Below are 17316 nucleotides of genomic sequence, written 5' to 3' on the forward strand. Positions count from 1 at the left end.
ATCCAAGTCCTGTTTTTAATCTCATCTGTTGCCCCTTTTCATTGTGAAGAAATTTCTGAGAACTGTCACATTTATTAAAACAAATATCACTATGATGAAAAACATTTGAATTCCCCATTTTAAGGAACAGTATTTCTCATTCACATATTTTGCAAAATTCCTGAATACCATAAGCATTTGAGCAGTAGTTTGGAATTTACACAGGAGGAATTTGGGGACAGGTTAGTATTTCTTCAAGGTGAGGGCAGGTCAGAAGTGGATGGGGTTTCAAAGTAAAGCAGGAGAGAAGCTGACTGAGCCTCATGGGCCCTTTGTGGGGTCACCATGGTCCAGGGCCCTTTTCCAAATTTGTCTATTCAGGGAAGTAATTTTGATAGTTTTCCCATGAATGTTCAACCATTTGCAGAGTAATTCACAGTAACCAGTCATATGATTCATTAATTTTGACAAGCATTTGCTGAAAACCTTTTGTGCTGAATATTCTCCTTTGAATCTTCTAGAATTTCTGCCCCCTTCTCTACCTGCTCTGTCCCTGAGGGACTAACATTTATGGACTACACCTACCCTCTGGCTTTTCTTGTGTTCAATTTGTAGATAGCACCAGCAGGAGATGGGAGGGTAGGAGAATGAAGGGAGGTTATTCATTCCTTAGGCCAGAGGTCTATAAACTATGACCCCTGGTCCGTATCTGCCCTGCAATGTTCTTATGAATAAAGTTTTATTGGCACACAGCCACACCTATCCATTTAAGTATTGTCTATGGCTGCTTTTACACTCCAAATGGCAGAGTTGGGTGTTGTGACAGAGACCTTTCTGGCCCTTTACAGAAAGAAGTTTATTGACTTCTGCCTTAGGTAGCTCCCTCTGGGTGGAGTTTTTTGTTCCTTAGGCAGCTCCCTGCCTGCTAAAAGCCACCACTATCAAGTGGCACTCCCCATAGGTTTAGCTACACCACAGCTAGAGCTCTTTCTGAGTTCTGGTAACCATCTCTTACCTGGCCGCATGAAGGCCTGCAGGTACTTCTCACTGTTGCTAGTCCCTGGGGGGTTGGGGGGGAAGGCAGCATCTTTTTGTTGCCTTCCTCTATTGCTGCACATACTTACTCCTTTCACGTCTCCTAACTTACTCAGTTGGATTGTGCCATCTGTTTCCTTCTGAGACTCTGATCTATCACATGCATAGTATTGTGTTAGAAGCAATGGGGAAAAAGTGAGTAAGGATATATATACACACACATAAATACTTGCTTTTATTAAAGGTTTTATGAGCTGATAGTGAGGACAGGTGAGAGATGGAGATAAGCTAGATACAAATGGCTATTGTATAAGGAAGACTGTGGTGAGTACAACAAGAGAGGCAGACGGAGAGAGAAGGGAGAGAGCGGATCTGCTTGGTATTCAGGGACAGCTTCATTGATGAAGTGGCATTTGAGCTGAACCCTAAAGGATGGATTAGTTTTGGAGAGGTGGACGTTTTTGTAAATGAGAATTACAGAAAAGTGGACAGCATGAGATACTGGGGGAGAAATAATAATTGTCAGTTTCTTTAGACACTTGGCAGAACACTTTGGACATCAGCTTATTTTGTTATCGTAATGACCCCGTGAAGTAGTTCCTAGTATTATTCTATCGACAGATAAGGGAACCTAGGCTTTTTTGAAAATGAAGTAACTTCCCCATGATTTACAGCTTGAGGGGGAAAAGTAAGGATTCTGATTCAGGCTCCTAATCCTTAGGGATATAGAAAAGCACAGATTGTGTTTCAGTGTCAGTTTAAGGCTGGTTCTACTATAGAAATAAAGCTGAGATGGCTGATTTGGGCCATATCTTGAAGCAACTCATATGTTGCGTGAAGGACTTGGGGCAATGGTCTACAGATAGTGGATAGTCTCAGGGGATTTTGCTCAGGCTAATGATATGATCAGAGTTGTGTGCTTAAGGGAATATGATCTAGGTAGTGCATAAAAGGGGTTTGGGTGAGAGTGATAGGAGAGGGATTTTAAAGGACAGAGTCAACACCAGGGTTAAGGTTGACAGATGGAAGAAGAACTGAAGCAAATTTGGTGTTTCAGGCCTGGCTCAGTGGTGATTAGGAAGCCGGTGATACCAAGAATGGAGCTGGGAAACCCAGCACAAAAGGAAGACTTTAAGAGAGGAGTGATTAGAGAGGAGTGATTAGGAGTATGATTTTGGGTATGTGAAGCTAGAGATACAGAGGACAGTCTCAGCTTCCAGAAAAGATTTTAATTTTCTCTGCACTTGGAGTACAAGTGGAGTTTATAAGAATGTTCTAGGCTCTGGATTATTGACACAAGAGTTTCATGGTTAAACACATCTGTGGTAGGTATGAGAAAAGTCTGTGTTGGAGAAAGTTACAAGAATAGGAAGGACAGTTACCTTTTGGCCATTGACTCCCTAAAGGACCACAGATGGGCGTCTGGCATTTCTTCAGCCTCTAGTGCTGAGGCTAGTCTTCATGAAGTGCATTTCCCCCTGTCCCTCTAGGGCCACTTAAAGCTTTTTAAGAATATAGACTTTGCCATATACACATAGATTCTTAATATTCATTGGATGTGGATACACTACATTTAATTTCCTAGTCTCAGTTTGTTGGACTCTAAAACTGTTCTAAGAACCGTCATCTGGCTTCACAGGCTTATTATGAAGCTGTGAAACGCTTCGAAAAGTGTGTATCGCTAAACAAACAGACATGCGTTCGCAACTTCTTTCCAGGAGATACACACATCTATCTAGGTATAATGCCCGTACTATTTTCGTCCTCTGCGTCTCCGCCTGTCCTCTGCTACGGACAGTTACAGACTTGGTCAATAACTGTCCTGGGAGGACGTGATGCCCCCAGCTAAGGACGCACGCAGGTCAGAGATCTAAAGGCAGAAGGATTTTCGGGGAGGAGCAGAGGCAGGGCATGACTTAGCACCTGGCAGCGCCGCCAATTGGCGGAGGAGAAGGTTGTTCCCTCAGGGCGGCCGCTGATTGGCTGCGGGAGGAAGAGGCCTGACGTCCTCAGAAGTTGAGCAAACACCTCCTCCTCCCGGCCCCCATCCCAATTTCTGCTGGGAATTCGGGGCCTTCCATATCCGGACCCAGGAGCTCGGAGGCGGCAGGACCGGTCGGAACCTCAGAGGGGACGAGGTGAGGAGGGCTGCCCGGAGGGGGCTGAGCCGACGGGCGGAGGGCCCAGCCGGCGAGAGGCGCTTGGAGATCGCCGGCGAGGCTCCGACTGTCCTCCGAGAGCGGCGGGCGAGCTCTGCCTCCGACGCCCTGCGTCGCGGGCCACCCGGCGACTCGGCGCAACCCAGCGGTTGCTCGGACGGGCAAGGGAGAGGGTGGCGAGCTTTTGGGCCTCCCTTGCGAGCGTTTCCCTTGGAGCGAGGGAGGGCTGTCGGCGCAGTTCTGGAATTTCTGAATAGCAAAGGAAGGGATGGCAATCAATTTTTTTTTTCTTTTTTCTTTTCTCTTTTTTTTTGGCGGGGAAGCGGGAGCGGTTGCTGGGGAGTAAAGGTTAGGTGTGGAAGCTGCAGAACGAACACCCTGTTAATTTTCGGACTGCACACTTATTTAGGTCGGCTGGCTGCGGGGTGTGGTTGATGGAGATTTTGGGGGGCAGTCCTTTCCCTTAACCCCAACTTTCTCTGTGCGCGGTTGCCGGTCGACCTTTCCCGCTCTGGCCTGCTTAGCCAAACTCTGATCACAAACGCCTAGCCCTGACCATCTCGGGTTGGCCATTCTCTTTGAGATGGGGACTCCCCCCCCCCCCCCCCCCAGCAAACTGCTGCTCCTTGGCTACACTGTAACAGACCAAGAAGGTGTAAGAAATTTGGGCACCCTGAATATCAGCGACTCCTGAACTCCTGAGACCCTGCAGGGGCTGCGAGGCCAGTGTGAGCACTTATGCGGGAAAGGGACGCAAGCAGACGCAGTTCGTTGCTACTCTGCCCGATTGAGTTGGGCTAAATGCCCTGACAACTTAGAGAAGTGATGTCCTTTTCAGACACTGATTTTAGGGGAGTGGGAGTGGAGTGGGGCCTGGGGAGAGGAAGGAAGGGACGAAGGGAGAGAGAGCGATCAGTAACCTGAACAAAGGTGAACATTTTTTGATATTGTGGGTCATCAGTTATCAAAACGTGAGGAAGGTGTGCCTGTGATTATGCGGATGTAGCTTTTCATGGGACTGAAGGATCAGTTACTCAGGTGGTAGCTTTCATATACTTTATGGTAAAAACAAAAGTTGCACTTTGCATGGATGTCTATATGTCTCTGCGTGTATATTTTGTCATTTGCACTCCCCCCCACCCCCTTTTCCACATAGATGAGTGAATCTAGGGGTATATGACCTTCTGGCAGTGTAAACTTGTGCCATTCTGCAAAGTGAGTTAGGAGGACAGAGATTTAGGCCAACAACTTTCCCTAGTGACTTTCCCACTCTCCAGAAAATCGTATTTGTTTTCAATCTCATTTGCTACTGGTGACAGCATTATCAGAACTATATTTTGATTTATTTGCAATGGAATCCTCCTACCCACCTCCCTCTCCCCATCCCAAGCTTTTAAGCCTTAACAGACCTTAACAGCTCAGGATTTTGGAAGTGATCTTTGGTATGTATGCAGTGCCCCTTTAACAGAAAAGTTGTCATTTTTCCAAATATTCTTTTATTAATTATCTCATAGAAATAACATTGCAAACTGTGGCAGGTGTTCTTGGTGAGATCACAAAAAAATTCTATGGAATTAAGAAACTATACATTTGGCATGGGGAATAACATTATTACTGTTTTCATTGAATCTAAGATGCCATCGATCGTAAAATACATCCCTGTTTCAGGGATGCTAAAATGTGAAAAAATGTGTCATAAATTTAATGAAATACAGTATTAAAATGGTAAGTTATTTATCTTGAACACCTAGGCCGGAAGGGTGAAGTTGAGGAGAGGGCTTACTGGGCTCCATTTTGTTTTCCTTGACAAATGGAAAGAGGAAGGGGTGGTCAATGTGGAGCCACTGTGGGGCCTTACTACTGTGTAACAAAGAGAAGGAGAAAGTAGTGTTTTCTGTTAGTGGTGTGGTTGTGCTCACCCTTGAGGAGTAGGCAGGCTTGGGGCCTTCTTTGGTTCTTGACATTTATTGAGCATTAATGGCATGCAAGATAGTACTCAGTACTTTATGCATATTAGCTCAGGTAAACTTCACAGTAGCCCTGAGAGGTAGATATTAATATGAATCCATTTTGCAGATGAGGCACAAAAAGGTCAAGTGATGTACCAAGGTCATAGAGTAAGCATTTATAGTTTAGCAAAAGGACAGATAAGCAGATAAACATTTTGGATTAGACTCCAATTTAAAATTAACTTTGCATTCCATCTCAATGATACTAAATTTGTGGGCTAAAGACCAGAAGAGTCATGGGTCTTAGATCTTCGGATGACTTTGAGTAGCTGCTTGAAAACATGAATATTCTTAGACCAGATTAATTAATATTAGTAGATTCCCCCTGCCCCAAGTTTACTGTTTTTGTTTGTTTTTTAACATATGGTTAACTGTTTTATAAGGAGTTTAATGTGGAAGCATTAAAAGAATGTACCTATGCAACAGGAAGTGAAAGTCTGGAGGACGGTGTTGCTGCTTGCCCAAGCCTTGTTCTAGCCAGCCTTGGGGTTGAGAGGCATTTGGATCAGTTCTAGGCTATCACGAGGTGTTCTATTAATTTGGAACCCTTTTGGGCCTCTCCAGGATTATTATGGTCTGGAAACCAAGTATGTAGTGTGGGCCAAGACTCAATGCCATGGAGCTATGGTCCTCTGCTCTTGAAGGTAGCTTTTCCTTAGATGTAATCTTTTATAAATACATCTCACAAAATCTTCTCTGGTTCCTTTATGTGATTTAGGATGGTGATATACTCAGTGATCATGGTTTATTTCATAGTAACTGAAAGAAAATGGGGGATATGTATGGAATTCTAGGCTTGCTTTATCATCTTTATCTCTAATGACCATTTTCCTGTTCACTTCTTTGAAAAGGTTAGAAAATACCAAGAACATTTAAGGGTGTCCTCCCTCTGCCCCATTCTCATGTATACATTGCAAAGATAGGTAATTTGTAAATTAAAAGAAGTTCTTAAGTCTTTTTCCCATTGAAAGATGGAAAGAGAGGTACGGTGGTTATTGTAGAGTATGTTCTATTGCTAAGTCCATCCACTCATTGTCCTCCTATCTCAGTACATGTCTGTGCAATTCACTATAATACTCCTGTGACTTTTTAGAGTTATTTCAAATTCCTGATTAAAAATGTATACGTTAGTGCTGTTCTTGGTTTACAAAAATAGAGAAGAATCTTTTAAATTTCATTTTTATGATACTAGGAACATTGGCATTTTATATGTTGAAGGAAAAAGACTGTTTAGAAATTGTCAGGGGAAGGGTCTTATTTCCCTCCACTGACTATGTTACACTTCTCTTCCTACCCTTTCTCTTCTCCTGTTCCTCCTCCTTATTTTCCCTAATTCTTTCTTTGTCTCTTCATGTCCTTTTCTTGCTTTCCCACCTCCTCCTTGCTCATCCTACAGGCTGTCATTAGCACTGTCAAGTGGTCTCACTAGAGCCAGTAGGTAAGCCAGGGGTCTTCCTGCTTTGTTTCACTGAAAGCGTTGTCAGAAATATACCTCACGTTTACTTCCTGATATTCTTGGAAAAGCCCACAAAATTCAGGACAGGGAAATCCAAAACAGCCCACCTGGGCTTTTCCATGAAATACCAGACACCTGCCATGCCCTATCTAAGAGCAATTAAGAAATTCTCACTACTGCAGATTTCTTGATGACCTTAGAATGGAATGAATTGTGGCCCTGGAAAGTTCCATGTTGAGGCCAGATTATTTTGAAGTTCAAACAATTACTAGCACAGTAATACCTGCTACAATTAAATCTCTTGTTCTAAGCACCCAGAAACCTAGAATTTACCTTGGCAGTGACTCAGGAAGGATTTTCAGTGACACATAGGAAAGGGATTGATAGAAGCACTCCATGCTGGGGAGATAACTGATCACTTACTCTATTAAAGTTGATGCCATATGAATCTAATTTATTTCTAAAATGAGCTGGCAGCAGTAAGATACATCAGATCTACATGGTGTGGATCTGTAGGCTTCGGCAAAGAGAAAAATCCTGAGTGTTAAATATTAACTTAGGAATCCTGCTTCTGCTTAGAAGCAACAGCTCTAGGCAGATTCCAGTTCAGTTTTTTCACCTGTAAAATGAAGATAATAACAGTATCTACTTACTAAGATTTTTGCAAGGAGGAAATGAAATAATGTCTGGAAAGTGTTCAGCATAGTGTTTGGCATATAAGGTTAAATCAATGGTAATTATTGTTATATTTATTTAAAAACAAAGTTAGAATTATGATTTGAGAATTCCCTACAAAAAGTGAAAGTGAAAGCAGCTTCCCAAAGAAACTTCAGAGGATCACTCCCTGTATGCTTCTTTTCTAGTCTACAGGAAGTCTGCCTTTGCAAATACATATGTGTGTATTATATGTGTGTATGTGTCTGTGTCTCCTCCCACACCATATCCCCTACCCCAGACAAGGGAGGTAAGGAAGAAGTGGAGGGATGGTCACTGAATAAGGTGAGGCTGTGATTATAAATCAAGTTTGGGCTGAGGAGAGACACTAAATTATCTGAACGTCTTCCCTCATATTGGCTCCAAGAATTGCTACTAAGAATAGAGGATGCAGGGTCACTTCGTCACCTATGGTATGTGAAATAGGCCCTGTGGGGAAGATGGGGCCCTTTCTAGGCTCATTTGTGTGTTCAAAAAAACTCACTTGTCTTTGGAATTGGTTTTATTTGAGAACCGTAGGGATTTAAGTCCTATGGGATTGTTGCAGTTTTTCCTTTGGTTTGGGGGAGAATAAGTGCTATGGACTTGGGCTTGAGTTTGGGCATAATATAATCTCTTTTAAAAACAAAACTGTATAGGGGCGCGTGGGTGGCTCGTGTCTAACTCTTGATTTCTGCTTAGGTCATGATCTCAGGGTAGTGAGATAAAGCGCTGTGTTGAGCTCTGTGCTGAGTATGGAGCCTGCTTGGCATTCTCTTTCTCCCTCTGCTCCTCCCCACTGCTCACACATGCTCTTTCTCTTTTTTTCTCTGTCTCTCAAAAAAGAATTTTAAAAACAAAACTGTATAAATAAACCAAAAATTAGATAGAGTATATAGCAGTCTTTTACTAAAATATTGCTCATCAGTATTTTGGCCAAGTGAAAAAGCCTGAGTTGCTTTCATCAGCGTGTTCGCTTGCTGTGTGCATTATTTTTCTTACGTCCCTCTTTCTAAAGGCTTCTTAGCTGATCTCCTTGCTGTTAGCTTTGTTCTTTTAGTCTGTTGTGTTGTGAGTTGACCTATACATTTTCTATTTCAAGTGTTAAGTAGTTGCTCCCTGGAAATGTACTTGTATGTGCCACTGTTGAGACAAAACTTCCCCATCTGTAAAGTGGGTCTGATTTAGAAGATTGCAGTCTGATGTAACAGAAATGTGTTCATAAGAATTTTGATGTATGTTAGCAGTGATTGGTAGGAAATTTCTAGAAAGTGTGAAATTCAGTCCCTATATTTTGATGCCAGCCTTAAACATAAAAACTAAGGCTTAGCATTGAAATGATCCATAAATTATCATCTGAAATTGCCAAGTGTATGTAACTATTTGAAGAGGGACAGAGTATTGTTTGATATTTATGCTTTAAAAATCTATATAAAATTTACTCTGTGCTGGCACATAGTAAGCCTCTTGTAAACATTTCTTGATTGAATAAATTAGTGGAATTATGCAATCTGGAATAGCAGCTAGAAAACTGGTTGAGACAGGTCTGGGTTTAATATCATAGCAGGAGGAAGTGGTATGGAGAGGAAACCCTGAAAAGGGGAACAGCATGTTTATATCAACAAAAGGTTCAGGAAGGGTTAGGACAGTGCTTCTTAACCTTTTAACACCTGTCATGGAGAAGCATGTTTGTTTTGTTTTCTTAAATTTCCCATCTGCCAGGACCAATACTTTCATAAAATTCAGTGACAATGAATTACAGAAAAATGGTCATGTGATATAAAGGTTTCCAGGCGCTTACCTTCTATTTCTGTGCATAGCTCATCCAGGACCAGTAAAAAGCAAGTCACCGACTACCAACAGGCTGCCAAACATACTTTGAGTAGCACTAGTTTAGGGAATGGTCAGAGATGAAACTCCAAAGAGATTGGAGCTGGATTGTCAAAAATCTTGCACACGATTAAAGGATTCCAACCTTTATGCCATCAAAATTGGCATAAATTATCTTCCTGTATTTGCATTGTAGGTTAACATGCTTAAAACTTTTGTGCCGAATACGTTTGATGAAACATATATTTAAAAAACTCTTTCGGCTTGGCAAATACTGGCTAGTGTCCTATAATTTGCTCAGTACTTTTTTTTAATTATTATTTTGGAAATAAATAACCTCACTAGTGGAAATTTGGGTTTGTTGGGTAAAGAAGCACCTGATGTCACCCAAGGTTTCCCTCCTCTTTTCTCTATCTTGTATCTGTTACATCTGAGTTGGTTGGATTTTACAGCCGATTTCTCAGGAGACCAGAACTGATCTGTGAGCCCTCCTGCCTTTTGTTGTCCTGTTCTCTTATGATGTCTTTACAGTCACCAGGTTTTAAGATGCTGCGAGTACAAGGGACCAAACTGGGCAGGCTGGGGCTCAGCTTCTCCAAAGGGCTTCATCACAAAGCGGTGGTGGCCCTGAGGCGGGAGGATGTGAATGCCTGGGAGAGAAGAGCACCTCTGGCTCCCCGGCACATCAAAGGCATCGCCAACCTGGGATACAAAGTCCTAATACAGCCTTCCAATCGGCGGGCCATTCACGACAAGGTAAATAGTTCTAATTTTTTTAAATATGTGGGAATAAAATGAAAATGAAGGAGCATCTGAGTAAAAATAAAATGATTGCCAGTGTCATTTAAACGCCACATGAGAATATTCCTTTCTCTTGATTATAACAAGATGTCTAGTTAGAATTTGTACTTGGGTCCAGAATTTAATCAATTAAGTATTATTGTCACTCCATTCCATGCTTTCTGCAGCTGAGGGATGGAGGGATTGCCTTTAGAATGAGGTAATGTCCTTTTGTCATTGTCTCCATGTGCAACCCTGGTTCTGGGACTGGGGAGACTAAGGCCACTAAGACATTATTGCATTTCCTAGGAATAAATCATTCTCCTGCATAACCATCATCCTGAAAAATTAGTAATTCCATAATACCATCTCACATAGCCCGTTTTAAATTCCCCATTCTCTCAAATATCTTTATGGTCTTTTATTTTAATTGAGGCTTACTTAAGGTTTGCTGCATTTATTGTTATGTCTCTAGTTCTTTTAATCTAGAACAGCACACCCTTTTGATTTGTTTGTTCCTAGGACATTGACTCCTTTTTAAGAGTCCAGACTAGTTGACTTGTAGAATGGTCTGCTTCTGGGTGTTATTAGTCTGAGTTTTATCCTGGTGATTAGATTCAGGTTAAAACACTTTTGATATAAATATTATGAATGGTGTATTTTCTTCCCACTCTATCACATCAGAGACACAAAATACCAGGTTGTCCCAAGGTTAGGAATTCGTGGTCACTTGGCTCAGGTAGTTGCCACCAGATCTCTCCATTGTCTAAGTACCTTTTTCCCTTTGTAATTACTGAGTCATCTGTCGGGTGATGTTTTGAGACCTGTGAATCTTCTGTTTGTTTCTCAACTACCTTTTGTTAAAGATATTAGCATATGTTGATAATCTTTGCCTGAATCATTTTTTATACATTTTTATCTTTGCCTGAAGTGATGATTTTTCTGATTTTATCGCTCTTCTAAGTTTACTTGCTGATTTTCTTCTATAGAAAAGAGATTTCCCTTAGTTTCTCTTTTCTCTCTTGCTCTTTTGAGTATCATTAAGGATGCATGGGCCTTTTTCATTTAATGTATGATAATCTATTAACCTTTTTTTTTTTTAAATGTCTCAGTTATCCCAGATTTGAGATAGAGGGTTCCTTTAAGGGTGCTCCTATGTCCTTTGGAGTACTTTTACCTTTCAGCTTTCTTGTTTTCCAAAGCAACAAATGGTCTTAGTCTTACTTGTGCTTTTCTTGCCCCACACCTGGAATTAGCCATCTGTCTCATCAGGGAGCCCTGATTTCTTTCAGTATATAGAAACCAAGATCTGATATCTGGTGTTAGGTGTGCTTATTTTTACTGGGATATTGTGGCTTTTAGCACTTTTAGTGAACAGAGCTAAGAAACACACAGATTACACACACATATATATACGTATATATTATTTAATATTATTCAATCATGAATCAATACTGATATTTCCAATTAAAATTTTTGACATTGCAGGTTTTTCTTACCTCTAAAATTTTATGTTTGCCTCTGTTTTTTACAGCAGTGAAAATTTTAATTCTTTATAATATTAATGCATGTTTTTTGGTTTATCCTATATTATACATAAAATAGCTTTGGAATCATACTATTATTATAACTAATAGTAAACCTATGAATGCTAACTGAGTAGATCTTACAAGTTCTTATGTAACTATCCATGGTGACAGATGTTAACTAGATTTATTGTGGTGATCATTTTGCAGTACAGACAAATGTCAATTATTATGTTGTATACGTGAAACTATATAATGTATGTCAGTTATACCTCAATAAAAAAATAAACCTATTAAATGGAGTTTAAGATTTTTTGAGTAAAAAAAGTCTTTTTGGTTTTAGAATATATCTTAAAGAATATTCAGATTGCTGTATTCAAGTTATTTGAATTATTCTTTCTGTGTAGTTACATTGTCAGTGTGATATACAGTTGGATTTATCTATGTTTTTTCTATACATTTAAAATTTTTAAATCCTTTTTGATTTAATTATATTTTTAAAATAAGTGAAACATAAGTTTCAAAGATTAAAACTATGTAAAATGATACAGTGCAGAGAAGTCTTCCTCTTAGCTTAATCCCTTACATCCTATTCCCACCCACTCCATAGGTTACTATCGTCATTAGTTTCTTTTTTTTAAATTTAATTTTATTATGTTATGTTAGTCACCATACAATACATCATTAGTTTTTGATGTAGTGATCCACGATTCATTGTTTTCATATAACACCAGTGCTCCGTGCAGTACATGCCCTCCTTGATACCCATCACCGGGCTAACCCATGCCCCCACCCCCCTCTCCTCTAAAACCCTCAGTTTGTTTCTTGGAGTCCATAGTCTCTCATGGTTCGTCTCCCCCTCCGATTTCCCCCCCTTCATTTTCCCCTTCCTTCTCCTAATGTCCTCCATGCTCTTCCTTATGTTCCACAAATAAGTGAAACCATATGATAATTGACTTTCTCTGCTTGACTTATTTCACTTAGCATAATCTCCTCCAGTCCCATCCATGTTGATGTAAAAGTTGGGTATTCATCCTTTCTGATGGCTGAGTAATATTCCATTGTATATATGGACCACATCTTCTTTATCCATTCATCTGTTGAAGGGCATCTCGGCTCTTTCCACAGTTTGGCTATTGCGGACATTGCTGCTATGAACATTGGGGTGCATATGGCCCTTCTTTTCACTACATCTGTGTCTTTGGGGTAAATACCCAGGAGTGCAATTGCTGGGTCATAAGGTAGCTCTATTTTTAATTTTCTGAGGCACCTCCACACTGTTTTCCAAAGTGGCTGTACCAACTTGCATTCCCACCAACAGTGTAGGAAGGTTCCCCTTTCTCCACAACCCCTCCAACATTTGTTGTTCCTTGCTTTGTCAATTTTTGCCATTCTAACTGGTGTAAGGTGGTATCTCAGTGTGGTTTTGATTTGAATTTCTCTGATGGCTAATGATGAACATTTTTTCATGTGTCTGTTAGCCATTTTTGTATGTCTTCTTTGGAGAAGTGTCTGTTCATGTCTTCTGCCTATTTTTTGACTTGATTATTTGTTTTTTGGGTGTTGAGTTTGAGAAGTTCTTTATAGATCTTGGATACCAGCCCTTTATCTGTAGTGTCATTTGCAAATATCTTCTCCCATTCTGTTGGTTGCCTCTTTGTTTTTTTGACTTTTTCCTTTGCTGTGCAGAAGCTTTTTATCTTGATGAAGTCCCAAAAGTGTCTTTGCTACCCAGAGCGATCTATACCTTCAATGCCATCCCGATCAAAATTCCAATGACATTTTTCAAAGTGCTGGAACAAGCAATCCTAAAATTTGTATGGAATCAGAAAAGACCCCGAATTGCCAAGGAAATGTTGAAAAAGAAAAACAAAGCTGGGGGCATCATGTTGCCTGATTTCAAGCTATATTACAAAGCTGTAATCATCAAAACAGTATGGTACTGCCACAAAAACGGACATATAGACCAATGGAACAGAATAGAGAGCCCAGATATGGACCCTCAACTCTATCATCAAATAATCTTCGACAAAGCAGGAAAAAATATGCAATGGAAGAAAGTGTCTTCAATAAATGGTGCTGGGAAAATTGGACAGCCACATGCAGAAGAATGAATATGTGACCATTCTCTAACACCATACACAAAGATAAGCTCAAAATGGATGAAAGACCTCAATGTGAGACAGGAATCCATCAAAATCCTAGAGGAGAACATAGGCAGTAACCTCTTTGACATCGGCCACACAACTTCTTTCAAGATACATCTTGTCATTAGTTTCTGATCGATTATTCCTATGTTTCTTTATGTAAAAATGAGTGTGTGTGTGTGTGTGTGTGTGTATCCTTAGTTCCCCCTTAGTCTTACATAAAAGGTTGTAAACTATACATACTCTATTGTACCTTGTTTGTTTAGTCAACAACATACCCTGGAACTCACTCCTTGTCTGTTCATGGAGATCTGCTTCATTCTATTTAATGGCTGTGTTTTAATTACTCTGTCATCATTACTCCATCATTTGTGATTTATTTAACTAGTCTACTATAAATGGACAAATAGATTACTTTCAAAGAAACCAGGTATGAATCACATTTTCATCCTTGTAGTGTCTATCCATCTATAGTTTCCTTTAAAGTAGATTCCTAACTGGATTCGTCTTATTTTATTCAACTGCTACTTTTGATGCTCCTTTAATTCTGCCTGGATCATGCTAACCCTTTATTTAGAAATCTGAAATGACTTTCTATTGCCTCCATGTACTAGGTATTCAATCTCAGTTAAATGTGTAAACCTCAGGTTTCCCATTGATAAAATGGCCATAATAATAATACCTACTTCATGGGAGTTTTAAGAAAATTAAATGAGATAATTCCTGAAAAGAGCTCAGTAAAGCAAGTACTAATTTATTAATAAATGTTGATTTTTATTTTTTATCCAATAAAGATCATATTCACCATGATAATATTTAGTCTACTTTTCCAAATTGATTTATCCATTATGCCCTAAACATCTTCTTACTTTCCTGCCTCCATATTTGTATATATTTCTTCAGTACTTTCTACTGATATTACCACCTTGCATTTCACATCTCCATCTCTTCAAATCCTACCTAGCACTCTGAGAAACGAACTGAGGGTTTTAGAGGAGAGGGGGGTGGGGGGAATGGGTTAGCCCAGTGATGGGTATTAAGGAGGGCACGTATTGAATGGAGCACTGGGTGTTATATGCAAACAATGAATCATGGAACACTACATCAAAAACTAATAATGTAATGAATGGTGACTAACATAACATAATAAAATAAAATTTAAAAAAATCCTACCTAGCCTATTAGATTACTTTAAAGTTTCATATTTCCTTGATAATCTCACCCAGGAATTATCTCAATATCCATTAAACTAATGTATCACTTAGCTTCTGCTGTTCATAATTCTTTTGAATTCAGCCTCACTTACTATGTTCCTGACTTCTTTTTACTGTATCTTGTGAGCTTCTTTATAGGAGGGATGTTGTCTGCCTTTTTAGTGTCTTATCATTTCATCTCTAGCACAGTCCACTGGACAGAATGGGGCAGTAATAAATACTAATTGAACCAAAAAAAAAAAAAAGCAAAGTAAATATTGCAGATATATGCCTTTTTTTTAAAAATACACGTGAGTAATAAATTACTATTTTGCATTTAGCATTTCAGTACATTGTTGATACAAAATACACATTTCACAAATATTTTTAAATCATATGTGCTAGTGGTTATGATCAAACTATTAACTGCTCTTAAATAGGAGTAGGTGGTGAATTTTCTAACTTTTTTTTTTTTGCTATAAAGTCAAACTTGTTAAATTGATCTTTAGCCAGAAAGTAAAAATATTAGAAGTAATTATTATTTGTTCTAATCCATACAGATTTTATGCCGCTGAAAGATTATGCCTTTAATTGCTATACTTACTTATTAAAGAAAATAAGAATCAACAAATTAGGGAAATAACTTTTAACCCCAATTGCATTCCCAGGAATATGTCAAAGCTGGTGGCATTCTTCAGGAGGATATTTCTGAAGCTTGTCTAATTTTGGGAGTTAAAAGACCCCCAGAGGAAAAATTAATGTCTAAGAAGACTTACGCATTCTTCTCCCACACAATAAAGGCTCAGGAGGCCAATATGGGTTTGCTGGATGAGATTCTGAGACAGGTAATTAGTGACCAGTAATCATAAATGTTAACATAGAAACAATTTTTCTTTCAACTTTTAAATGTCAAGCGGAGTTTTAGTTTTCTTTCAGCGTCTAGGAAATACATCATGTTATTCACCTCAATAGGAAAGATGATCTGTGAGTTAGTGCTTGAATAGTTCTGCAGCTCTTCGGGCTCCTCTGCTGTGCTAGTTTGGAATTTGTAATGAGAAGCCAAACATTTCATTCCTTTTGTACTGAAATGGACAAAAATGGTAGAAGTATTTCTCCCCAAACGATTAGCACTTTATGAGGCCAATTGCTCAGATATTCCCAAGTAGAATTGAGAGCTAAAAAGAGCCTCAGGGGGGCGCCTGGGTGGCTCAGATGGTTAAGCGTCTGCCTTCGGCTCAGGTCATGATCCCAGGGTCCTGGGATCGAGTCCCGCATCGGGCTCTCTGCTTCTTGGGAGCCTGCTTCTCCCTCTGCCTCTCTCTCTCTGTCTCTCATGAATAAATAAATAAAAATCTTTAAAAAAAAAAAAAAAAAAAAAAAAAAAAGAGCCTCAGGGATCATATAATCCACTTCCCTCATTTTTCAGATGGAGCCCAGAGAGGTGAAGTGACTCGACCAAGGTTGCCCAGCTCTGTAGTGCCAGAACTGGACTGGAGATTATTTTTACATTTATTAACATTCATGAGGGAAGAAATCATTTTTTGAGTTATAAATACTATACAAAAACTATCAGCTGTTTAAAATACAGAGTATTCATTCAACAAATATTTACTGAGTGTCTGCAATGTGTCTGACCCTCTTCACTGCAATGGCAATAAAGTAACTGTCTTCACAGAGCTTACATTCTAGTGGGAGGAGACAGATGATAAATATATAAATAAGATATCTGTCACTTAGAGATATGTGTGATGGACATAAATATGATACAGAAGGGAAAAAAGGGGTTCTGGGCACTGTGGGAGGTGACAGTAGTTTAAATAGGATGATCAGGGAGAGCCTCATTGCAGATTGGGCATTGAGCAAAAATTTGAAGTAATGTGAAGGATCAAGTCATATCCATCGAGGAGGAGTCTTCCAAGCAGAGAGCATAGTAGCACAAAGTCCCGTGGGTCTGGCTGAGTGGAGGGTTAGTGTCAGTCATGTTCTGAAGTGCTTCTTCAGCCTGCTGTGTGGATAATATTGGAGATGGGAGGAGAAAATTGGTAAGATTGTTGGTTTAGACTAGTATGGACCCCAGGTTCCAAATGACAGTGGCTCGCACGAGGCCGGTGGAAGCAGAGGTGGTGATGCATAGACCCAATATTGGGTGGATTTTAGAGGTCTAATCCTGCAGAAGTTACTCGTGAGACGAATGTGGAATATGAGAGAAAGAGTGGAATGAGAGGAATCCAAGGTTTTGGCCTGAGCAATTTGAAGGAGTTGCCGCAAACTGAGATGATGGTACTGCAAGAGGGAGCAGGCTTGGATGGGAGGATCAGGAGTTGAGTTTGGGGCCTGTTGAGTTTAACTTGTCAATTAGACATTTAAGCAGATTGCAGACTTTAGACATTAGATTTTAAGGAGGGAGCCATTGACAATGAGTTCAAGGCTCAGGGCGGCTCCTCCTGATACGTATTTGTAGTTGTTAGAGACTTGATGGCATCTACGACCATGAAACTGGATGAGGGTA

General features: G+C 39.9%; 1 protein-coding gene across 3 annotated transcripts in view; it reads left to right on the plus strand.

The window, feature by feature from the left end:
• The window catches only part of AASS (aminoadipate-semialdehyde synthase), a 78155-nt gene that overhangs the window by 10357 nt on the left and 50482 nt on the right, over window positions 1-17316 (plus strand). For 2 of the 3 annotated variants that reach the window (XM_045864334.3, XR_010406405.1), the window contains 2 exons: window positions 9693-9917; window positions 15476-15652. In XM_045864334.3, the coding sequence (XP_045720290.1) occupies window positions 9693-9917; window positions 15476-15652 (402 nt within the window). Of the gene's footprint in view, window positions 1-3011; window positions 3153-9692; window positions 9918-15475; window positions 15653-17316 lie in introns of those variants that run through there. The other variant, XM_045864335.3, reaches the window with a different exon arrangement.

This window comes from Mirounga angustirostris, unplaced genomic scaffold (assembly GCF_029215605.1).
Source record: "Mirounga angustirostris isolate CCGP_5_RB_7025 unplaced genomic scaffold, mMirAng1.0.hap1 SCAF_12, whole genome shotgun sequence".
Lineage (NCBI taxonomy): Eukaryota > Metazoa > Chordata > Mammalia > Carnivora > Phocidae > Mirounga > Mirounga angustirostris.